Below are 25,173 nucleotides of genomic sequence, written 5' to 3' on the forward strand. Positions count from 1 at the left end.
CCGCCGGCGAGGGCATTACACGACCCTGGCGCTTTGGTGAGCTCGTAGCATTTACGTTTGAGCGTTGCCGAGGTGGGTGAGGGACCCCCAGTGCAGTGAGAGACTGGTAGATGAATGCGCCAAAAGGCAAAGAAAAGAACAGAGGAGAGTTTTAGGACAGGTTATGCGAGTTGGAAAGGAAAGGAGTAGCTAAGTGGGAGAATGTTTGCGATGCTCAGCTACAGTTGTCTTCGCGATAAAACCTTTGTGACTCTGGGGGTCTAAGCTTCTCTCATTGTCTAGATCTTGCTCTGTGCAGGTTACTGGGCTCAAATACAGCGTTGCCTCTTGTAGTCCTCTGTTGATTTCCAGAATCTTCGCTCTTCAGCCCCCCTGCAGGAAGAACATGCCAAGACCCCGAAAGCGATTGGCTGGGGCTGCTGGGTCAGGTAAGTTGTACCTAGACCGCAAGAAGGCAATTCTGTAAAGAACGTTTCTCGAGGGTCTGTTTTAAACTGTTCAATTTCTGTTCCTTGTGAGGAGAATCCTTTACATTCTCCCTAGTCGCCTTCCAACTTTTCCATTACTTTTTCCATCAGATTTATGCCCAGAATCCCTCCTGTTCGTTTGTTCATTCAACTGTTTGGTAAGGGGGAGGGTGAGGTGGAGGGGGTAGGAACTGTAACATGTTGGTGTGTAATAAGGTCAAGAATATATAGAATATATAGTTCCCCTTCTCAGAATTAGACCAGAGTAACAGGTCCTGATTCCGCTCACACATTTTCCAAATAAACGGAGTATCTCATAAATTAATTGAGTTAGGGGGTTGGATAAAGAGCTTAAGGTTGCATATAGTTATAATTTAATAACGGTTAGCTATTGATCATCTATGTCCTAGCGACATTTTTCTCTTAATTCTCGTAGGATAAAATCCAGTCTTTACTATTCTACAAATGAGCTGTTTTTTTCCTAACTTGCAAGGAGCGGGAGACAGGCCACAAAGTACATAAGCAATGTTTATGAACATTTATTATAATAAAAGGCACTATCTAAAGTCTTTCTTAAGACTTAGATATTATTTAATCTTCGAAACAAACCCAGAATGGTGCTCAGTTTCCTCATCAGAGAGAATAGCCTCAGCAAAGGTATACAAAGTGAAGCAAAGGAAACATTGACAACTGAACATGTATACTTAACAAATGGCAAGACCTTTAATCCCAGGTCACATTCGTGTAAAGCATTCTTATCCCATTGCCATTGAATGCATAATCCAGAAGCATACAACAGGCATTGTTTCTCAGTTTCATAGGTAATAAGTTAAGCAGTTAAGCTACTACTGGTAACCAAGAGATCCGATGTTTGAATGCAGTTCTGACTCTAAAGCATATGTTTTCCTCCTATTGGAAGGTTAGTTCTAGCAATCATAAGATGTCTCTTCTTGCTTTTCCTATTGCAGACAAGGGACCAGCAGGAAAACGTACAAAAGCTAAGAGTATAGGTGAGGCATCAGCTAAAGTGGAGAACGCCAGCCCTCAGAAAATTGCAGCCTCTGAAAATGATGAGAAGAGTCTAAGCAGCTACTGGCTGATGAAGTCAGAGCCAGAAAGCCGAATAGAGAAAGGTGTAGATGTGAAGGTGAGGTGAGACATACCTGTCTCCAGTTCCTTCAAACTGTTTTCTTAAAATATGGGACACCACAAGGTTCTATCACCTGCTCCTTATTTTTGAAGGATAGGAGAAAGGTAATTATGAATAAAATTGGGGCTTACTAACATCAACTATTTTGTGAATACTCCACCTAGGGCAGAGGTCAACAAACCTATAAGGGCTACATAGTAAATCTTTTAAGTTCTGGGGGTTACAGTTGCTATTGCAACTCTATTGTTGTAACCAAGCAAGAGGCTATTGTAATATGTAAATAAATTGTGTGGTGGTGTTCTAATAAAACTTGGTGTACAAAATCAGCAGGGTGCTAGATTTATTTGGCCCAAAGTCTGTAGTTTGCATTCTGTGATGTAGGCAACATTTCAGTCTTAGCTTGTCTTTCTCTTTCCATGCTCCTAGATATCTCCATGTCAACAATTGGCATATATCCAGCGAATAATTTGGAGAAAATATAATTAGAAATATTGTAGAACAAATATTTTAATGAGCTGCAGATAGCCTGCAGATTATTTTGTCATCTGAATTATCTATTCAACTAATCCTCTTACTGGCAAAGACAGGCTTACTTTCATTCAAGTGGCTCCACACAGGCACTTCCCAAGTAAACTACATACTTCCATAGTACTTGGTAGTACCAGCCGGCCTAGGATTGCACAATGACTTTACTTCCTCTTGTCTAGTTCAGCATCGAGGATCTCAAAGCACAGCCCAGACAGACAGCATGTTGGGATGGTGTCCGCAACTACCAGGTGAGAGCAGGACGCCAAGGTGGGGTAAATGCTGGCTACCTTCTTTTGACTTAGTATCAAACCTCTTGGCCAAGGTTGATTGTTCTGGTACAAGTATGGATATTTTGGCAAAGGCAAGAATTAAATTGAATTGGAATGTTTCACAAAAGGAAAACCCTGATAAAAGTAGACTCTTGATTTCTGCTAAAAAGTAGTGTTTTCCAGTCAGTAGAATAGTTCTTGTGTCTTCTCCCTCTAACAGGCCCGGAACTTTCTTAGAGCCATGAGGCTAGAGGAAAAAGCCTTCTTCTACCATAGCAACTGCAAAGAGCCAGGTATCGCAGGACTTATGAAGGTGAGTTGTATAGGCTGTGGTCTGAATTCCTCTTCTCTTCTGGAAGATTTAATCATGTGGATGTAAAGACACCCGTCTTAAATAGGTAACAGAACAGAAGTATCTTCCTCTCTACCCTTGACATAGGAATGTGGAAAAACTGCCCTGGCCCCTTTCTGTGACTCCTAACAGGACAGGCCTGTTAAAGTCTCATCACCATTTCTATGTGAGTCTTTCACTCCAAAACTGACTTCCTCCAAGTCAGGAACTAAAAGGATACAATTGTATTAGTTTTAACTGTGTACATGGGTAAAACTATGCCACCAGTAATAGCCACTAATATCTGGTTTTAGAATATGCTTTGAATACTTTGTTCACAACAAAATTGCTCATCTATGCTTGCTTTAGACTGTATTTACAGCTATTTGAGCCCTCCTTGGCATTATAGCCAGGTAGGCAGAGTCAGAAATGAATGTTGAACCTGGATGAAAGATTGGCTGTGTTACTACTTAGGCAAGCAGTTGGAAACTTGGTTTTGGTTTCAGATTGTGAAGGAGGCTTACCCAGACCACACACAGTTTGAGAAAAATAATCCCCATTACGATCCATCCAGCAAAGAAGACAACCCCAAATGGTCCATGGTAAAACTGTTTTTCCTATTTTATAGAGGGGGAAGGATGGACAAAGGGAGGAAGAAAAATAGTGTGGGGTGTTTTTAGGTCAAGGTGCAGAGCCCAGCTTTTTCGCAGATGAAGTTACTCTGACCTTGGAGATAAAAACAGCGCTAGCAGCCCTGCTCAAAGGCACCTCCAAACAGCTGAAACTCACAGTGGACAGTCTGGCTACAAGTGTCTCTCTGTCTCATCCCGTCTTCGTGTAGGTGGATGTCCAGTTTGTTCGGATGATGAAGCGTTTCATTCCCCTGGCTGAGCTCAAAACCTATCATCAAGCTCATAAAGCCTCTGGTGGCCCCTTAAAAAGTATGGCTCTCTTCACTCGGCAGAGACTCTCAATTCAGCCCCTGACCCAAGGTAAGAATGGGCCTGCATCATCAACATTCCAGTTTATTAGAGCTGGGTATGGTTTTTGACCCAAGTCTGTCTCCTTACCTGTCATGCCCCAAGGGAGGGAGTATATCCTGAGTTCCCCAATCTTATGTACCCAGTACCCAGCCGTGGCTGGCACATAGCACACACACTTAGTTTGTGAATGCCCGCCTTGGTAAGTGCCTCATATAATCCCTCTTCAGCGGAAACACAGACCTAATTCATTCATTCCCCATTTTTTGACAGAAGAGTTTGACTTTGTTTTGAGCCTGGAGGAAAAGGAACCAAGTTAGTTGAGACACTGTATCCAGACTGAACAAGGCATTATTCCAAAGAAGTCAAGTGTTAACAAGACAAAAGAAGGTGCAAAGGGGATTGCTTGTTCTGTTCACTGGCTATGTACATAGGTGTTTTTTGTGTACTTTTTCAATAAACATTAATGTGAAAGTTGGAAAGCTTTTCATTACAATAGCTGTGCGTGTAGAGAATATGCCACTGCAGATCTTTTACCTCAGGGCTGGCTCTTTTTGCTCTTTAGCAACATAGGAGGCTTCCTCTACCATCTGCCTTTACTGTGGCAAACCCTAGGGTGGACGGAGGGCTCAATCTGGTAATATCCCTAAAAGGGACTTGTGTCTTTCTACACCAGTTTTCTCACCTGCCCTTGAAGCAGTGTGGTTCAGGCTGGGTTTTAAACCATCAGCAGCTTCAGGCCAAGTTGCCAGATGGTGTTAAAGCACTTTCCACTCTTCACCAGGGCCATGGACATGGGGAGCACAGGCACCGTATGGGACTGGTGTGGGGGACACTTCCTGGTGTGTGAGGTGGGCAGTGTAAGACAAGAGACCACAGCAGTTGGTGGGCCACAGGCACAGTGCCTCTAAGCCACAGGGCTTCCTTTAATCAGAGACGACGGAACAAGTGTTGTTGGTTTTTTTTTTTTTTTAAAATACAGCCATTGAAAAGACGACACATTAAGAAACATGTAAACACTGCAGCTGCTTAATTACAAGTTGCACTGCTTGGTTTAGTACCTATGCACTCCCAGGTGTGGGACCTGTATGGAGAGACACAGGATCTTCCCCTCTTCCATAGCTGGAGTGGAGAAATGGGGACAGGGTATAAGAAAACAGAAGACCTGGCTTGTGCACAGCTTCTGAGAGAATAAAAGCAAATTCTATCTTCTAGTTCTCCCACAAGATTTAAGATGTTAGGAGGTTGGGAAATGAATTTATGTTGTCAGCTGGAAGGTAGAGGAATTGACAGATGCTTTCTAGTTAGCACATCAGCTCCTAATCTTGTGCTCTGAAAAAAATTATGAACACAGAACCTGCCTCCCCCATAATTCAACTCCAACCTCAGGGACAGCTGAATAGGAGATCCTGCTCGTTCCTGTGGGGACTGTCCATTGCACCTGAACTCAGGTGTAGAGCAGGAGGAAAACCTCTCCTTACTTTGCTGTCTACCTTCCCTGATCCCCAACCCTGTCACCTTCAAGTCTTTCCAGCCTTAGCTCCACTGCACTGCAGGATCCTTGACCAGTCAAAGCCACTCAGTCCCTATCTTCCTTACTAACTGGAAGATGCCACAGGAACCAACTCCTCTGCTTTCCAAACCACAAAAAACTGAGACTATCAAGTATGGTACCTGTTGACCAGTGGAGCCTCCTTGGTTTTTCTAGAAGGGAGAGGAGGCCTACTGATAATGATTTCTTGTATTTCCAGATGACCAAAAAAAAAAAAAAAAAAGGATGTCATCAACTTTACTGTAATAGGCCCAAACACACACAACAGAAGGAATGGCCCTCTCCTCCAGCCAAACAAGAATATGCACAAGAGTCTTTGTATGTGTTTTAAACGAAACATCATGGTCCTAAATTCTGGTCAGTCACTGGTGAAGACGAAGACATAATTTGGCAAGCATAAGTACTCTGAAGTTGTGTAGTAGGGTTTTCTGAGGCCCTCATATACCCTCCCTCATCTTTTATCTTGTAGGTAGGGAGTTAAGGAGCTTGGGCATTGGAACAGAATTTCCATCTGTTTGAAACCAAGCCCCAATTCCCAGAAATTAAATGGGGAGCTAGGAGTGATGAGGATCAATTCTTGGGGAAGCAATAGGTCAAGGCCCCTTCCCCAGATCTCTTCTTAAAGGAAACAGCTGCTCTTATTTAGGCTTGTGGGGCACAGAGAGCAATACCTTACAACCGGCCAGACCTCAGGGCTGACGAGGACAGTCACATGGTACATGCTGTCACCGCACTTCTTCCTCAACGGGCCTGGCTTGGCCTCCTGTGATCAAAACTGCTGCCATCCATACATGTCACTGAACCTGAGGTATCTCTGCCCAGGGTTTCTCAGAGGTGAGGGGACAGTGAGGCAAAGGCCTGTCTACAGGTTTCTGCTCAGGATATTACTGAGAAGAAACCACAGAAAATGGAGACAGTAGGTGCCTACGTTCCAGCAGTGAGAAAAGCCAGCAAGGTGGTGGCCTGTGGAGACTTTGAAGCACCACATCCAAGACTCCAAAGAGGTAGCTTCCTGATCTTAAGTCTCCTGCAATTTAGGATGGGGCAGGCTCAACTCCTTTTGCCACTACCTCAGGACAGTAGAGGGAGTATAAGATGTGACAGTCCAGGGCCCTGTTGGCAGCTCAGACTCAAAGGACATGCAGCTCCTGTATCAGGAAGCTCAGAGAGCTAGGAGCCAAGGATGCCTGCTCTCTGCTCTCCTGTAAGATGTGAGGCAGCCCCACATGGAAGGCCTCAAAAGAAGGCTCTTTCTCAGAGCTTCCAGGATGCTCCCTCCTCTCCCTATGCCCACATCAGCTGCAGAATCCCAAGGGAGACTGCTTCCCAGCCCAAGCCCCTTAGGGTCTTCAGAGAAAAGAATTTTAAGTCAAAACATGATTTGTTTTCAGGTTGCAAGTGACGGGTCAGCCGAGCTTCACACCGTCCTCCCCCTCCCCAGCCGCTGGTGTTTGGTAGACGGGGTGCTGGGTGCCAACCCAGCTGCTGCTTGGCCCCGGGGGCCTACTGCCTGCTGTTGTTGTCAGACAGTTGGCTGGGGGTCCGCACCTCGCCCAGGGAGGTTGTGCCCTCAAAGCGCTGTGAGGCGATGGCTGCTTGGTGCGACATGCTCTTCCGTACGATGTCACCCTTCCGCCACAATACCACTTCCTGCAAAATTGGGAGAAGGCACAACATGACACGATGAGAGGGACTCATGGGAGTGGGTCTCCCAGAGCTCCCGCTTCTGGGGAATCCGGAGCAAAATCCCCCTTCTGCCTTTCTCACCAAAGACAGCAGCAGCTGTTCACACTCCCAGACCCATCCCTGGGGCTCCTGTGGCTAAGGCAGCCTGGAAGAGCAGAGCAGCCTCTAGACAGCAAGCCTCTAGGTACCAAGTGGTAACGTTGGCTGTGGGCCTCTGGATCACCTCGTGTTTCCACTTGTTGGTAAACCAACATGCAACACAGAGACTAACGAGCTCTCTGCCCTATACTGTTCGCATCCCATGTGAGAAACAGAGGCTGCTCTCCACAGGAATGATGCCCTTCTTGCGCCATCTCCAGGGCCGTCAGTGGCCTAGGGACCACTGTTCACCTCACCTGCTGTTTGAAGTAACGCCGTTCTTCTTCATCTATCAGCACCAGGTTGAGGTAATAGCGCACAGAGAACTTCTTGTTGATGTCCCGCATGGTGGGGGTGAGCTCGTAGCCCGCCAGGAAGAGCCGGATGGGGATAGACTCTCCTGTAAGGGTCAGGCAGGAATCAGAGCGGCCCACTCTCCCTTGCAGCAAACCACTCTCCGAAAATAGCAACTCTCTGTGACCCTGAGCACAGCATGGAATACTCAAGCAGTGCTTTGCTTTGGGGAAGTTCATGTGCTGCTGCCTAATGAGAGGCTGAAGCGAAAACATGCCTGTTACCACCATTCCAGGCCATCTGCGTGTCCTCCATCTCAACGCAGAGATGAGTGAGAAGCAGCAAGTGTGAACAGCACTGGATGGGACTCATAAGCATCTTCTGTTTCCATGTAATGTGTGCAGTTACTGGGTCTTCATCATTTTGATGCCACCTCCCTCCATCCTAATTTGCGGAGCTTCTCCCTTCCTTCAACAAAATCCCCACTTGAAGCTGGACTGACAGGCTGAGGTGAAGACTAGAGACTTCTTTCCCCATTCTCTTCTGACCAGTTGATCACTTCTAAATCTGTTGCTTTCTCTGAACTTTTATTTTTCTCATATGGAAAATTATAGAATCAGACAACATAACAGTTAAGATTCCTCCCAGTTCTAACACAGTGCTCTTCCCGGCACAACTGAAACAAAATGAGGGCAGTAATTCTACTGAGAAAGGCCAAACCTAGAATGAAGCCTAGAGCTAAATCTAAATGATCTTTTAATTGGCGGCTGTGTATACTGTTTCTCAGTGCCCGTTTCATTTGTGCAGGGAAAGTGACAACTGGCTCTACTTGTATAGCAGGTGAAAAAAATATGGACCCACAAGAGTCAGGACAGTGAAATCCTACTCCCAGGGACCTGGGTCCATGGAGGGGGAGGGGCCGTTTCCATCAGTTCTCGGTGCTGTCCGTAGCCCGACTGCTGACCGTGGCATCTGTCCTTGCTGAGTGAACTCAGAGCAGGGCTCATTGGATCAGAGCTGGAACTAAGTAACAAAAATGACTATTCTGCATTGATCTATTACTCCCTAGCAATAAAGATGCCAAAATGTCAACAGAAAAAAAGAGTATGTTCAAGCTGGACTGTTAAATAGTACTTTTTTTGAACTTTCCTTGGTTTTTCAACAGTTGTAACTCCTGAGGTCTGATGCAGCACAAGCTCCACATACAAAATGGCTGGAGCATGAACGTCCCCATGCTCGGCCCTCCTTTCCCTCCTCATTGGGACCCAAGTTATTCATTTAGAGATGAAGAAATCATAGGTGAGTAGGAGATTTTACTTTAACAGTATAATCCTTCAACCTCCAAAATTCTGTGCAGGGACTGGGAGAAAGGTGAGCTGGCTGGGAGCCTCGCAGACCAGAATGCTCACCTCTCACTGGTGCTCCATCCATGATCTCATACTTGGCTATGGTGTCATTCTCGTGGTACACGTTGGGGCCTGTACCCGTTGTTTCCCGCTTGATGATGTCTATCTCCATGTGCTTGATTTTGATCCTCACCAGCAGGAAATATATCTTTCCTACAATAACATCCTTCAAATGGTATCTGGGAGAGAGAAAATAAGATGTATGTGCAGCAGCTGGCCCTGCACACACCCAGGCAGGTTGCCTGTTGGCTGAGGATAGAGTTCTGGTGTACTTCCACCCACCCCCACCCCGCCACCCTCTGCTATGTAGAATGATCTCCCAATATGTTCTCTACTTGAGTCAAAGCAGCCTCTCCCACTTGCAAATCTGTGACTTAAAGGATTTTCCCAATTGTTTCATCCTATGTTCATAATTGCTCGTCTGCCGTATTTCCACAGTACTGTGACTTCCCTTTTATAGTTTCTGTATTTGTGTGTTTGCTTTAGGCATCTGAATGTGAGAGAGGACACTCCTATAAATGGAGAAACCAGGTCTTCCTCTTCCTCCCTGAGCTTCACAAACTGTCTGGGAACTGGGCCTCAATGGCCCACAGCAAACAATTTTGTCTACTGTGGACCTCGTGGGTCATGTAGGAGCAGCAGATGCATGAACTGCTGTCCATCAGACCTTTGCTCTGGTCTCTGTTCCCAGGAGTGGGGCTCTGAGCCTTGCTGCATAATGTTTTCTGGTCACCATCTCCCCTCCCTAGCTTCATACTCTAAGTCATCTGGCCTGTATGTACAAAGCCCTTTATCTGGCATGGCAAAAAGACAGCAATTCTTCAAGCTCAGAATCATGATATATGAGTGTTGGCAGGGATTTTAGATTTAATCTCATTATATTACAGGTGAAGGGAGTTCAAAGAAGATAACCAGTAGGGAAAAGGTAGAAATGACTCCAGGCTCCTAATTTCCCCCAATGATTTCATGCCACCTTTCGCCTTATAGTCTAACCTGCAGACATGCTAAACAAATATGTAAGAGCGCTTACAGAAAGAAGCAGAATGTAGGCCATTCACAGCATTTTAGAAGGGATGCTTGGACAGCATACAGTCTAGTTTGCGAAGCTGTATATATGCTGAACAACCTTTTATTCAAAGTGAAATCTTACACAGAAGCATGGCAAGTCAGAAACCTAGAAGAGCTGCTCTTAGGGAGGGGCCTAGGGTCTTGGCCTGGCTCCTCCTTTACTTCACTCTCTCTGTGAGACCTCCCAACCTTGCCTAAGCCCCATCATTTTTCAGATGAGAAACTCGAGATACAAAAACTCTATTCCCAGCTAACCTCAGCCCCACTCCTTGGTGGCCAAACAGGAGCTGACTTGGTTACATGACAGAGGTGCACTCACACAGTACAGCCTACTCTGAGGGCAGGGCCAACGTCTGCAAGTATCCGGTCGCTGACTTCAGGTAACCAACTCTCACTAGGGCCCTTTACATACTACCTTTGGTCTTGAACACACCACTGACTAGTGGCTATTTTGAGCTCCTACATGTATCATTTTGAAGAGTAATATAATGTAAGCTCCTGTCACATCCTCTCAGGTAACCTTTAATCAGGTGGCCAGGCTATCAGTGGGAAGACCCTTTTAATGGCTCCTTCCTAGGAAGGCCCACTGAGCCCTAAAATGGTTCCCATATATGTCAGGCCCAGGTCAGCCACATTCCCACCTCACCCCACCCCAGTCCATTCCATAGGAGGGCTCCAGGTCAAGAAGTGTCTACCCTCCTACCCCAACACTTGGTTCCAGGAAGGAGGTGGGGAAAAAAATATACATATTCCTCACTCCTCTTATAGGAAGCATTTATGTTCCTACTTTAAAAAAAAAATCCCTGGCCCTCCCTGGTGGTGCAGCAGGTTAGAGCACAGCACTAAGAAGCTAAAGCCACTTCCTCATGAGTTCGATTCCCGCCTGTCCTGGAGGTGACCACAAGGCGTGGCAGACCTCTCCTGACCCGCCCGCTGCTCCCCTCAGCAGTGTACTTTGTTGATCTGCCTATTCTGCTCCCCACTCTGTCTCTGGTGAAGCCTCTCGCTTCCTCTGAGCCTCTGGCCTGTACCCCAGTTCTGTATGCACACATAAATAAACCTTAAAAAAAAAAAATCCCTGCTTCTGTTCCTTTACATGATAGTCATCTGGCCTAGCTCCAGCTCAAGTCTGAGGTAGAGAAAATACATGGTAGAGATACTGCCATTTTCTTTAAGTCTCTATGAGTAGAATACCTTTGGTCTTGCATATTTGATTATGAAACATTTCCAGAAATGTATCATATTGAAAAACAAGGTATGTGTGGTATATTTTTGACTATCAGTTAAGTTTTATGATTTCCAAGCAGTTAAATATTTTGATATTCTAAAAGCAAACACTGTTTAAAATACGCATGGCTTCTCATCTTGCCAGTTAAAATAATTTCAAGACTTTTATAAAAAGACATTAGATATTTTTGGTTTCAATTCATTTTAGTTAAGGGAGAGTGTGCCTGGTGTTTAGTGTCAGACCAATGATTTCTACATAGACATACTGTACACAGGATACAGATGAAAATGAATGACTATCATGAGCCAATTCTCATGAGAAGGGAATAGCTATACCTAGAATCCAAATCAAATAACCTTAAAATTAGTTTAGCTTGACTTTGAAAGGCATCATAGGCTATTTAACTTAAACTTATAAATTTGGTAAAATGTCTATTTCCTGGTTGGTCTAGCTTCAGCCAGGTGGTACATGTATCCACTGTATTTTTCCTGTGACTTCCTCACAGTAGGTCACCGTGAACCAGCAAGGCAAGGGTTCCAGCAGTTTGTTCTGATTAAGCCCTATCTTAACCTCCCTGGAGTTCTCCCGTCACCTTGAGCCCTGGAGACTTACTTGGATTTATTGTACTCAAATTCAATGTGTAGACAGTCCTCAATGCCCACTTCCATCTTGATGGAGGAATTCAGCTCTGGGTATGTGCTGAGTGTGTGGACCACAATGTCCATTTCCTTGACAACATCATTGAGACGGCGGCTAATGGTGGCTCGAAGAAAATACCTGTAAAAGGTAGACATGCTGTAAAGGAACACTCAGTCTGCAGACCCAGCAAAGCAACCCACCTGAGAGAATCCTTACACAGCTCATAACCACTCTGGAGCTTTGTATTCCTTCAAGAACTTACCCCTGTGTACCCACCTCCCATAAAAATACATATGTGCACTTAGACACACAGTTTTGTAATTACAATTCCAGGGAGTGCAAAGACCTGTCCCCCAAATCCCATCATGATTCCATTCCTAGCTTCAGCATGCTGCTCTAAGTAACAGTGATTTCTCTGCTCCGGACCCCAAGGATGTATTATTTGTATGCCTTTTATGGTCCTCCCTACCATCAGTCGTGTATCTGTGTACAGGTTTTATTTCCTGAAGTAGCTCCTGGCTCTTCAGGCACAGGGAGCTGTCTCACACATGTCTATCTGCGTGTCCACTCATTGAAAAGTACTGAATCAGTAAGTACTTTTCAAGCCCCTCACAGTTAAGAGAGGGATAGGAATGTAGTGTATTCAACAAACATTTTATTGCTAGGCATAGGCTGAGGAAGACACGTCTCATGGGGAGCTCATGGCCCAGTGGGGAAGACAGGCAAGTAAATAAACAGAAAAATTAGAACATATGGGAAGTACTAACTCAGATACAGGGATCAGTGCTGTGGGGAGAGAAAAAAAGGGCATTCAGGAAGTGTAAACTCTGCACATAAAGCAACATTGGCAGGGAAAGACCTGGTTTGTTTGAAGAAGGAAAGTCTGACTAACCTAGGACCTGTGGGAAGGGACAGCTGCAGTGGGGACAACTGGCTGGTCATTTCACACCACTCTGTTCTGCTGGTGCTTCAAACTCCTCACTAGAATGGGATGATCCATCTCTTCCTCCTCAATTCCTCTGTCTGCATCCCCTGTCATTGGTAAATTCTGTTGGTGTCTGCTAAAATCCTCACATTTCTGCTTGCTCCCACTGTGTTCACTAAAATCAAACACTCAGGACCTCATATGACCCTTCTAACAGCTTTGTCTCCACACTCTACCCACTCATCAAATACTAAAGGTAAACTTAAAGCAATCCCCTACCCTACTTAAAAACAAAAAGAAGTCCAAAATGATCTTTCCATGTCTTTCCTCTTTCCACGTAATAAAAGATACAAGCCCTTAATCTGGAATTTACATCTTACCTAATTGCCCTTACCTAATTTTCCATTCTTTTACTCATCCTTCAACGTTAATCCTAAATTAATGTGGACAGCATCACCTTTCTTTATATAGCTATCCATAGCAGGCTACTCTGGTGTAAGGATTATACTGAGCTGAAAGCAACAGGATAGACATGCACAAAAACTCTCTGCAGTCCCTCTCTAACTAGGAAGGACATGTTTTTCTTAATGCCCAGAGACAGGAGCCTCCCTGGTGGTGTAAGGATTTACATCTCAGTACTATAAGCTATCGCAGTCATTGCAACATGAGCTTGAACCCCGGCCAGGGAGATGTCACAGCAGACCTCTCCTCGCCCGCTGCTCCCCTCAGCAGTTTATTTCAGTAGATCTACCTGTTCTGCTCCCCACTCTGACTCTGATGAATCTTCTTGCCATCCCCCCCACCTCTGCCTACACCCCAGCTCTTGTATACATACATATATATGTATTTTTTTTTAATGACTAGTGATAGGTCTAGACTCCTGTCAACCCAAAGACTCCAGGAGGATGCATCTAACAGACCATCTAAAATAGCTCATCGCCCGTTTCCCATATATTTATCTGCCCACAATCTGACTTCCCCTTGTCTTGTCACTTCTCTAGAAATGACTTTTCTTCCGCTAAGATGCTGTATAAGCTCTAGGCTCTCACCCAGCTCTGTGTAAATTCTAACCACCAGTGTATATTAGTGATCTTGGTATTAGTCTACACAATGTACATATGAATAAACTTCTTTGTTTTTCTCTTGCCAATCTGTCTTTCATCAGCCAAATGAGAATGGCCAGTTAATAAACCTAAAATGAGAAAGAGGTGTTTTTCATCCCCTACGTAACACGTGACTTACCGCTGAAATCACATCAGTGTGCAGCCTGGTCAAAGTCACCGGGCAGTCACCATCATCCATCTCTAGACCTTGTTCAGCTTTCCCAACTTAAACTTTGCCCCAGTTGACCCCCACTCTCCATCCCACCTTCCCACAACCTCTGGCAACCACCTCTCTCCTTCCAGTCTCTGATTTTGACAAGTGCCTCATGTAAGTGAAATCACATAATGTTTGTCTTCTCACGACTGGCCACTGCACTTAGCATAATGTTGTTAACAGTTCTCCATGATGTAACAGATTATAGATTTTTCTTCCTTTCTAAGACTGAATTAGAAAGGATTGTGTATATACATAATTTGTTAATCTGTGCATTTGTTGGGGAACACTTAGGTTGCATCCACCTTTTGGCTACTATAACAAATGCTGGCATGAATCTGTTTGCATCCTTGCTTTCATTTCTTCAGATCTATACCCAGAAGCAGAATTGCTGGATCACATGGTAACTCTATTTTTAATTCTTTTGAGGAACTACCGTACTGTTTATAACACCTTTCTTTCTGATATAAAAATATTTAGGAGAAATGTACTGCAAAAAATAAAATCACAATTAACTCCCTTAGCCAAGCTTGATGATGCCCAACTAACATTCAGCAACCCTTTGACGGGTCGCTGCTGAGTGCAGTGATAAAACACTGTCTTTAGTGGAATATGGTTGCTACTTACACCCCTCTGTAAGGACCACAAATGAAGGGCCTACAATCACTCTTCTAGTGGAAGACAGGACTGGGAGAGAAAAGGAGAGGACAGCTCTTGCTGCAAAATCTGTTCCATCCTGCACCAGGTCTCCAGGGGACGAATCCAGCTGAGTATTTGTGACAGTGTCAAGATCTGGAACTAGGTGTTCAGAGCTGTAAGAAGTGTGCTTTGCCCCAGTAACCTAACAGTTTCACAGTGCATCCAAGTATCTATAGCTACTGTGGATTTTTATTTTATTCCAGAGTTTCGAATTCAGTCCCTATCCTCAGAATTTCCAAAATGGAGCAGCAAGATGTGTTTAAATGTGTTTATTAAGGCCTTGCCACACTGTATTATGTTTTACTCTCTCATCATGCTAAATATAGAGAATCAAAATCCAAATCCATTACCCACTTTTCAAATGAGAAAGCTGAGTGACACCGATCACCCTCCTGCTGCAGGGTAACCCAGAGCAGGATGTCGTAATGTAGACGTGGGGCTGGGGCTGGCTCAAGTGTACAAGAGCCAGCTATGAAATTGTTGAGAATTTTATGAACTGGGCGTTAAACACAGCAATTATTTAAAATTTTAAATTATATACACTTAGAAGTAAATGAATTGAATTGAAAATAAAATATATATTTAAAGGCAATGTAATATATTGTACTAAAAAAATCACGGCCTTCTAATTATGGGAATACTACACTCTAGTTTTCTTTGCACTTGGGGAAATTGCTATCTGGTGTCTCCGCATGCCAGTTAGGCTACATCAGAGTGGCCATGTGCCTCTCTCCCCAGCCCTGCACAGGGAACACCAGGCTGGTAGCTGGAAACTGACTGTGGTGGAAATATCTATATCATAAAAATGAACAAACACTACAAACCAGGGGTTTTTCCTTTTGAGAGTCCATTGTTAAACTTTCACAGCTCACCTGGGTTCCCTGTCTTTGCACCTCCGTCAAGAGCCTTGGGCAAAGCAAGGTGGGGAGGGGCAGACCATACTTACCGGAGCTTCACGTTCTGCCCCGTATAGGATTCATAGGGCTTCTCCACATGCGTGAATTCGAAGTCGAAGGCCTGTGACTGGGTAATTTCTCCAGGCCGGGCCAAGTCCTTCACCAGGGACACAAACTCATGGTGGTTCCCACGGTCATAGTAGAGCTCTGAAAAGACAGCATTGATCTCCCATCGAGCCAAGGAATGCCAGGCTGCAGAAACCCCCCTTCTGAAAGACCTGCCTCTACCAGCTGTGTTTCTGACTCCTTTCATCATGACCCCACTCCTTGGCCATATCCCCACATGCTAGTCTCCCTCCTACCCCTCTTTCCAAACTTCCATTTAAAAAGCAGAGGAACCCAGTATAATCCTGCTCCAGGACTTCATGGCAGAACCTTCGTGAGGGGCATATCTAGGGAACAGCTATTAAAACCACATTTCTTGGGTCTTCCTGGTGGCCTAGGGGTTAAGTCTCAGTACTATCACTGTATGGGCTCACTTCAATGGCCTGAGTTTGATCCCAGGCCAGGGAACTGACCCACATGGCACAGCAGACCTCTCCTGTCTTGCTCACTACTTCCCTCAGCAGAGTATTTCAGTCAATCTGCCTATTCTGCACCCCCACTCTGTCCCTGGTGAATCCTCTCACCTCCCACACCTTTGGACTATACCTAGGTTCTTCTATGGAGAAATAAATAAAATCTTGAAAAAATATATTTATTTAGGCCCTCCCTGGAGGCGCAGCAGGTTAAAGCACAGCACTAAGAAGCTAAAGCCATTCAGCATCAGTTCAGTTCCCGCCCTGGAGGCGACCCACATGCGGCAGAAATCTCCTGACCCGCCTGCAGCTTCCCTCAGCAGTGTACTTTGTTGATCTGCCTATTCTGCTCCCCGCTGTCTCCAGTGAAGCCTCTCACTGTCCCTGCACCTCTGGTCTGTAACCCAGTTCTGTATGCATAAATAAATCATTTATGTGTGTGTGTGTGTATATATATATATGATGTATGTATTTAACTTCTTTTTTTAGCATTTCTAATTTTTGAAAGCATTCTCATAGTTTATCTAGTCAGATCAGCCTTACTGTATCTTGGGAGAGAGCTAGGACAGGCAGGAGCTACCACTGAACAGGTAAGGAAACTAAAGGCGGTGGTCAGAGTCAGTGTTGGAGCAAAGCTTGAGACTGGAGGAGGCCCCCTGTGGACTGGGCCTAGTTCCATGAACTGGTAAAGTGGGGTGATAATGACTTCAGGAAGCTTGAGAATCAGGGAAAATGCCGGTAAAGGATTTAGAGTAGTAACAGAGACAGTAGACACTTAAAAAATGTAGCCTGCTGCCACTAATTCTCAAAAGGATTCCTGTCGCCAATCTGCAATGTTGATGTTATTTCCCACATCTAGATCAGTGGGTCTCCAATCGGTATATATGGAAATCACTTGAAAGTTTTGTTGAAGCAAAGACTGCCCGACCGCACTCCTAGTGCTTTTTAATCAGGTAGTGTGGGGTAGAGCCAGAGAGTTGACACGGCTAACAAGCTCGCAGAGGGTGCTGCTCGTTCTGCTGGTCCCGGGACCACACTTTGAAGAGCATTGCTTGAAGTCCATCCTCTTCTCTAAAAATAGCTCTGGAATTTCTTCATGCCATCTATCTTGCACTCTGCTATTTAAGTGCTAACTTTTTGCTCTCTGTATGGTCTTCTGTGATACAGCCTATAACCCCAGCTTCCTGACACCCCCAGAACCGGCTGAACAGTGAGGACCCATGCTACTGATCACATTCTAGGCTGGTATCACTCGGGGCATTTCTGACCTCCCGCCTCTAAGAGGCTGCAACCAGCAGGAGACAGACCAGAGGGAACAGGGCCAACAGTGCTCTTGCCACTTCTGCCAACAGCTGCTCAGGGACAAGAAGACAGGTCCACAGAGAGAAGTGTCTGGGACAACCATCCAGTCGGCCTGCTCCCATCTCTCTGGAGCACAGCAGGCACTCTCTTGGGGATAACCTGAGCCACAGGGCACAGCTGATATGCTGTAGGCCTACCTGAGACAACATGGCCTGAACCCAAATCAGGACCAAAGTGTTTCTGGACCCACAAACCAGATCTTTTGCCTCTTGAGAGCCAAAGGAATCCAGTACTGCCTAAGGCTGAACCATGCTGGGTCTGAGATCAGAGGTGCATCTCGTCTAAGCACACAATCAACCACCTGTTGCCCTGGATGGGCCCCTCCGACAGACAAGCCTTCCGGTACAGATGGGAGGCAACCAAACGCAGGCAGGCTCTGTCATCAGAACCAGCCAACTGGTGCAGGTGGCTGCGGGTGGTTCCTCCCAAAGGAGTGCTGCCATTTCTGTATGAACTTACAACACACCCCATGATTATGGCCTGTTGCCCGTTTCCACTGCGGTTAGTTTAATCAATCTTGATTTAGAAACAATCCAACTTCTCTTCCAAACACAAATGGTTTCAGAAGCAGGCAGCACTCTGGATAGTAAGAGGTAATCCATGAAGTCACTAAACGAGAGATGGCAGCTATAAATTGGGGATGAGAGAGGAACGGGGAAAGGTGGACAACGCATTGCTCCTCTTACAGTCCGGGAACTGTGCCCTCCCACGAAAGTAAGGGGAAGTGCACCAGCAGGTAGAACAGAGCCCCTCGCCAGCCCCAGACAAGCGCTCCTCTCCTACCTCTGCTGGTCCCTAGCTTCCCCTTGAGACCTTATGAATGGTCCTGGATCCCACCTGGGAATTGACCTCTTAACTGGGAACCTACCCAAGCACCGAATTCTGGCCATAATTTCAGGCGGCAGAGGCAGGCAGAGCAAAGCCCCAATTTCCACGAACTTTCATGAGCAAGCAATCCCAGTCAAGAGGATTGGAAGAGAAGGATGGAAAAATACACAAGTGTGATCATACAGCTCAAAGGTAACATGAGCAACAAAACAGAAGGATGGGAGCACATACTAGAGTGCACTCAGACTGCCAGCATCCCAGCATCTGGGCAACGGTGCGCCCAACCAAGTGGGGAAACCTGGGTGCAGCTGGCACCTCTGGCAGGAGAGGGCCTTTCCTGCAGGGTCACGTTCTCCGTGGTGCTCCTCCAGGATGCAGGCTAACACAGGCTCCTACATCAAGCAGCCAGGGTGTAGTGTAGGTGTACCTGGGCCAGGCTTCGTAGCTGAGAGTTCATAAGCCATTTGCAGAGCTCCTGCAACACTGTGGGGCACAAGGGCAGAGGCAGCCAGACTCTGAAAGTCTGGTTTTCTCTTGTATAAATTAAAGGAGAAAACCTAAAGCTGTTGTGGCAAGAGGTTTGAGCCCTAAAGACTTATAAAATGCCTTTATTCTGTCCCAACAAACAGCCATAAGTCAATTCTACTGCTCCTCAACTTCCCGAGTCCTCAAGGGCCAGTTATTCCAGGCTAAATATTAACTAACTCTGTCTTTGGTTAAGGTAATTCCCCTGTATTTTGCCTCCTCCTTGACAGTCCAATAAGAAGAAATGACATCTTGTCATTCTGTCAGGAAGTTTTCATGGTGAAACTTGCCACCAACGGCTGAGAAATGAATTTGCCATTTTGGAAGGAAATTGAGCCAGCTTTGTGTCACAGAGCCACCCTGTGAAAGACACCCTGATACTTGTTGCTGGGCTAGGGCCACGTCTATTCCAGGCCTCAGGATAGTCTTAGAAGCACTGCAAGTCAGTCAGGGCAAAAGGACCTCCAAAGAGCCTCTTCATTGGGGTTTTCCCAGCCACTGTGTGCTGGAACTTGTGCTCCTGAGATTTAAGCTCATCCTGCCCACTCAGACCTCCGAGCCCTATAAATCTGCTGGTGCAGTGGTGCCTCTGGGCTCCCCAGCCCAGACAGAGCTCTACCCTGACTCTGCAACTACTTATTAATAGGTCAGGCTCAATCCATTTAATCTCTATTTGCCTTTTACTTAGTATTTCATGGGTTACTACAGGAAGTCTCAAGAGTTTTTAGAAGTACAGGCTTGATTAATGCTGATGGATTCAGATACTTCAGCAGCATTACTTTAAGAATTCAAAGATAGTATCTACTTGGCCTTGGAGTATGAGGGCATTTGAATCTGTCCGCCACTGCAAGTTATGAAATATGTATTACATAGGATTCACCTTGAGGGACTACATTAAAAATCTTATACACTGGTTGTAAAATCTCTAATATACTGTCAATACATTTGGCCTTCTAGTTACATTTGGTTTATTCCATCCCACTAGCCTCCAAGATGGCCCAGCTCTGCCTTCCATCATCTGTTAGTACTCCCCAAATGATTCCAACTGAGAAATGGTCTCTCCAGAATTTTCCCTAGTGTCTCTTTTATATCACATTGCATCTTCTAAAGGTGTGGCCATAAGCTGGTACAGTGACATGGTGATGCCCTCCCACACACTTGTTGGCTTTGTTAGAATACCAAGGCATCAGAAAAAATATATTAGGTACAGGCGCTCCCTGGTGGTGCAGCGGGTTAAAGCACAGCACTTAGAAGCTAAAGCCACTTCAGCATGAGTTCAATTCCCACCTGTCCCAGAGGTGACCACATGGCGTGGCAGACCTCTCCTGACCAGCCCGCTGCTCCCCTAGCAGTGTACTTCGTCGATCTGCGATCTGCCTGTTCTGCTCCCCACTCTGTCTCTGGTGAAGCCTCTCGCCGCCCCTGAGCCTCTGGCCTGTACCCCAGTTTTGTATGCACAAATAAATAAATCTTAAAAAAAAAATACACTAAGTGCAAAAGATTTCCAGCACAGCTCAAAAACTTACTTTGGGCAAGGACAATTTGTACAGAGCAGGTAAGATCTGATTATACACCGGGGGCAACATTCAACACCTGAGGACTAAAAGAATGTCAAGTGACAACTTTGTATTTCTTCTATACAGGGAGAAATCAGCCTCAATTCGGCATAAGACAATATGGTGACAGATGCATGGGCCCACATTAAACCCACATCCAGCTTAACTGTCTCCTTGGCCCAGTTCTCTCAGTGAGATGCCATGTGAGGCACACATGTCAATCCTGAGCCACGGTAGTTCTCAGTAGCCTTGAGTGCCGCCTGCACCTAGCTCATCCTTGCCTCTGCTACACCCATGAGCAGAAGTTGAGCCTCTCGGCGGTGACTAGCAAAATAAACCTGCATTCTCCTTTTCTTTCATTAAAATAACCCTGGTGTGTTAAGAGGAAGATGGGAAAAACAATCGGAGAATAGCTCCTGTAACTTCTTAGGTCTAACCAATGTATCCAGTTAGCAAACATTTACTGAGTATCTACTATGTGCTAGCCACTGACAGTAGAGACTAGGGTCTGACTCCTGAGGGTCTGAAGGGAGACAAACAAGCCAGACAAAGTCATAAGCTTATCATGTCTTGCTTGAAAAGAGTGCCAGTGGGGTGTATGGAAGAAGTGCTCACATCAGCTAGGGAGCACAGGGAAGGCTTTCTAATAGATATTAAGTTTACTGTGTTTTGAAGAATGAGTAGGAGCTGAGATGGAAGGTCATACCTTGTAGAAAACTGTTCACATACAAAAGGAAGATGCCAAGATTCTGGGAGAATGTGATATTTTGAGAAACTACAAGTGGTGTGGGGGAAGACAAAGGAGAGGTAAGGTTGGAGAGAAAGGCAGGGACTAGCTCATGAGAGATTCAGATATACTTTTCCCCTCTAACTAGTAGGAAGTCAATGAAAAAAGTTTTAAAGAAGAAACAAACATTAGAACTGCCTTTTAGGAAGTTCATCCTTACAAAAGGTGACCTAAAAAGGAAGAGGAAAACAAAGGCAGGGAGACCAGTTAGGAGGCTGATGTAAACAGAACTAATAAAGACTGTAAGTTGCACTGAAAAGAAAGAGGAAGCACAAATTTAAGATATATTATGACCAAGATTTAGAAGCCAGGTAGATGGTACAGGAGAAGGAAGTTAGAATCTAAGAGGAACCTCAGATCTCTGTGGCTGACATAGGCCTCAATGGAGAAAATCAGAGAAGCAGGAGGGCTGGGGCTGCAGTGGAAAGAGAAAGGATTTGCTTTGAATGCATCTTTGAGAGAACTGGGGGGCATGCAGGTGGAGATGTCTAGCAAGCAACTGGAAACAGAGGCATGTTTTAAAGGTCTAGCCCCCAGAAATTTCTTGAGGAACCAAGTTAAACTGATCATCTTAATGTTTCCTAAGCCTCTACACATATATTAACTCTGGTCCTCACAAGACCTTAGCAAATATAAACTGCATTGTATCTAATGAAGTAATCCAGTCTGTCTGCCCCTAAATCATATACCAGACTGTTCCTCTAGTAACTACAAAGGTGGAAAAGATACTTTCATTAGCAAGAAAAGGAAACTACCCATAAGGATAAGAAAGATTAATAATATACATCACTTTACTTCAACTTGTGGAATTTCCCAGGGAAAAAGAAGGTAAAGGAGAAAAAAAAGAATCAAATTCAAGAGATTTATGGTTTACATGGAGAAAAACTTTGATTCACAATAGAAAACAATGAGGAAAGTGAACAGAGCACAGTAGAAACTTTTTTACCCACATCAGTGAGATACAGCCAGCCAGACCGCAGAACTTAACCAAAGTGCCACCTACTAAATACATAGTCAAAAAATGCAATGAAGGGGAAAACCACATGACCACAACTTAAATAAAGTCAACCACTCTCTCCACTTTGGTGTCCAAGGGTCTGTTTGCACATTGTCTCAGGTGTGAGATACAAATACATCATATTTTGAACTAAGTGTGATCCCTTGATTTTCAACATTCTCATAGGGTGATTTTGTTATCCTGGCCTCACAGACAAGACAGCTGAGGTGGGCTGTAGCTTCCCCAAATGTTTCACTTCCTATTCTTGGGACAGGGAACATTTTGCTCTCTTTCACACACCGATCACATATTACCACGGTATGGACACAATAAATACATACTCCTATTATGAAGCCAGAGAATCTGGGCAATAACTTGAAACTACTCCTTGAAAATTCCAATTCTAAGTAGGTCAGGGTTTCTCAACTATCTCAAAGAGGACACTTAGCATAAAATGCTCTGGATTCACACGACCTAGCTAGCCAGTGGCTAGGGGTGATTTACTCTCCAGCGGACATAGGCAATCTCAAGACACTTTTGTGGTTACAACTGAAGTGAAGAGGAGAGGATGCTTCTGGTGTTCTGATGGGCAGAAGCCCCACACCGAGATAAAGACCCAACAGCAACAAAGAATGATCAGACCCAAAATGTCATTAGCACTGCTGTTGAGAAACCCCATCTAAGCTAGAAGTAGGAAAGCAGAAGGCATGAAACTCATTCTTCAGTCCACCCTCATATGTAAAATCTACTCATCTGTTGCATTTCAAACAACAGGATGGTTCCTATAGGGTCATTCAGTCCACAACCTGATTTTGCTATTTAAGTACAGAGGCAAAGGCTTTCAGGGTTCCTACCTGAACTAACATGCTTCCTGCCTCTGTAAGTGGGGAGCACAAGTTGCTCCTCTGACTCTTAGGGTGTGAGAAAAGAGAGTTTACCCAGCTTTCCCAGGAAGTTCCACAAAAATAGGGTTATGTGTATGGTGGGTGGTAAGCAGGATTCTCTACTAGAGGTGTTTTCAGCTTATATGGTGTTTCCTGGGAATCTACTCCTGATCCAATGGCAAAGAAAGTTCACTTCAAAAGTACCTGAGTTTTAATAAGCAAAAAACAGCAAGCAGTAGAATCGGGACAATCCCATCTTGACTAGCAAATCCCAAAGCTTTCTGTATTGTTACTGCCTTTCACTAATTACCAATAATCACATGTAAAGACTGTCGAAGCATCAAGAAAGTTTGATCACTTATAGTTTTAGAAGCATTATTTCTTTGTCTTTAAGGAGAAAGTCAACAGAAAACTAGCATTCTTATGTAGAAACCCGAGAAATATAAGCTAGGGGAACAGATACAAGTCAAAGGCTGCAGGGCTTTTTTCTCAAACTGTGTAAGGACAGTCAGTTCAAAGGTAGGGTGCGAGATGGGAAACTAGTAAGCGTCTCTCCTACAACACACCGAACAGAAAAACCAGGTCGGTGGGAATGCAGCCTAGGGAGGAGCATTGGACTCGCTTAACTTTGGTCACCCAGCTGTGGTTGATGGCAAAGCAGTCCTGGAAGAGCGGTTTCCCCCTTACAAACCCGCCTGCAGGCTATCGCAGGAGCATCTCATTCTAAATCCTCGAAGCATGAGTAAAAAGCTGAGCGGCACGGTGAAGGGACTATGGGGGTATCCCGGGGCTCGGGCGCGGTGCACACACCGCAAGGCGCGGCAGGGGCGCTCCCAGTCGCCACCCTCACCGCCCTCGCGGCGCGCTGTCACTTTTGGCTGGGAAGGCAGGCACGCAGGGATAGGCACCGGCGGGCGGGCCTCAGATTGCAGTGGGAAGGGGTTCAGGCAGGCCTACAGGAGCTGGAACTGGACCTGGAACCACCCCGCTTCCCCGGTCCGATTCGGCGCCCGGGTCGGAACGACGCATCTGGGGGAGGGAGGCCCCGACTCACCGATCTGCCCGATGAACTCGATCTTGATGCCTTGGTGTTCTAGCCGCTTATTGGGGTTTTTGAGTGCGAGGCTCACCTTCCCAGAGACCGTCTCTCCATCGTAGAAGAGGAAATACTTCTCCTTCTTCCCATCCTCCGTCTTGTGCTCGGCCCGCTTCCTACTCTCCGCGTCGTTCAGCAGGATTTCCACCTCCACGCTCTGCCCGAAGCCGAAGAAGCTCATTTCACCGCCGGGCCGGACCGGTCTCGGTAGGACCGCTCCTCTCTCCGGGCGGGGGCTGCCCTACGGGAAGGCCGGAGGGTGGGATGCGGACCCCAGTTCCGCAGCCCGACGGGGGCGACGCGCGCTTCTCGGGGAGGGGGCAGGGCCGGTAGTGGCGCCCCAAGCCCCCTAGTACCGCGGCTCGCCTATCCCAAGCGAGCCCTAGCGGCTGGCAGCAGTGAGGGGCGAGGGCCCGCAATGCAATTCTGGGGTCCGCAGTGCAGAACCTGGCGGTGCGCGGCCGCTGCCGCCCACCGGGTGGGGTGCGGCACTAAGCAGCAGAGCGAGCCGGCCCAAGCCTCCAGCGGTGCAACGCACCGAAGGTGCCTAGGCGGCTCCGGGTGGGGGGCCGAGGGGGGAGCGGAGGAGTTGGGGGCGGTCTCCAGCCCGCACGCGCTGGGGCCACCGGGCGCATGCGCACGCCTTTGCCTCCGAAGGTTTTACCTCCAGGCCGCCCAGAGGTGTGTTCAGTGCGCATGCGTAGTGGAAGCGGGGCCGACAGCCTTTCCCTTAGTTGACATGGCTGTTGCGGCTTCTTTCCAGTGGAGTTCGGGCCCAGATACCCTGCAAAATTAGAACTGCAGATCTTTCCTGAAGCATTTTTTTTTACTTTCTTTTTTTTATTGCTTCTAAATTTCTATTAACTTCACGCTACCACCCATATTCAGATTCGTACAACGTCTGATTGCTGTCTGACGGGGTAAAAGTGGCCCTTGACACGCACTCGAAATGTCGACCATGGGGGTAAAGGTGATAATTACTGGAAG

At 46.0% G+C, this 25,173-nt stretch overlaps 2 protein-coding genes across 4 annotated transcripts; one reads left to right on the plus strand and one right to left on the minus strand.

The window, feature by feature from the left end:
• The first annotated feature begins 8 nt into the window (after positions 1-8).
• On the plus strand, positions 9-4,527 carry THYN1 (thymocyte nuclear protein 1). Of its 3 annotated transcripts, none has more exons than XM_004689080.2 (8): positions 9-36; positions 299-428; positions 1,436-1,614; positions 2,325-2,393; positions 2,635-2,727; positions 3,252-3,347; positions 3,587-3,737; positions 3,999-4,203. In XM_004689080.2, exons 2-8 carry the CDS (start codon positions 386-388, stop codon positions 4,043-4,045), a joined length of 678 nt encoding a protein of 225 aa, XP_004689137.1. In that variant the 5' UTR covers positions 9-36; positions 299-385; the 3' UTR covers positions 4,046-4,203. The 3 variants fall into 3 exon arrangements, with proteins under 3 accessions (XP_004689137.1, XP_012585218.1, XP_012585217.1); XM_012729763.1 differs by lacking the exon at positions 9-36 and adding an exon at positions 53-72; XM_012729764.1 differs by lacking the exons at positions 9-36; positions 3,252-3,347 and having other exon boundaries at positions 43-428; positions 3,999-4,527.
• Positions 4,528-4,607: 80 nt separating this feature from the next.
• On the minus strand, positions 4,608-24,768 carry VPS26B (vacuolar protein sorting 26 homolog B (S. pombe)). The gene is made up of 6 exons (XM_004689081.2): positions 24,145-24,768; positions 15,624-15,780; positions 11,710-11,874; positions 8,805-8,980; positions 7,359-7,501; positions 4,608-6,927 (listed from the first exon to the last, which is right to left on the minus strand). Exons 1-6 carry the CDS (start codon positions 24,365-24,367, stop codon positions 6,781-6,783), a joined length of 1,011 nt encoding a protein of 336 aa, XP_004689138.1. The 5' UTR covers positions 24,368-24,768; the 3' UTR covers positions 4,608-6,780.
• Between the last annotated feature and the right edge of the window lie 405 nt (positions 24,769-25,173).

This window comes from Condylura cristata, unplaced genomic scaffold, assembly GCF_000260355.1.
Source record: "Condylura cristata isolate star-nosed mole 26May11 unplaced genomic scaffold, ConCri1.0 scaffold00025, whole genome shotgun sequence".
Taxonomy (NCBI): Eukaryota; Metazoa; Chordata; class Mammalia; order Eulipotyphla; family Talpidae; genus Condylura; species Condylura cristata.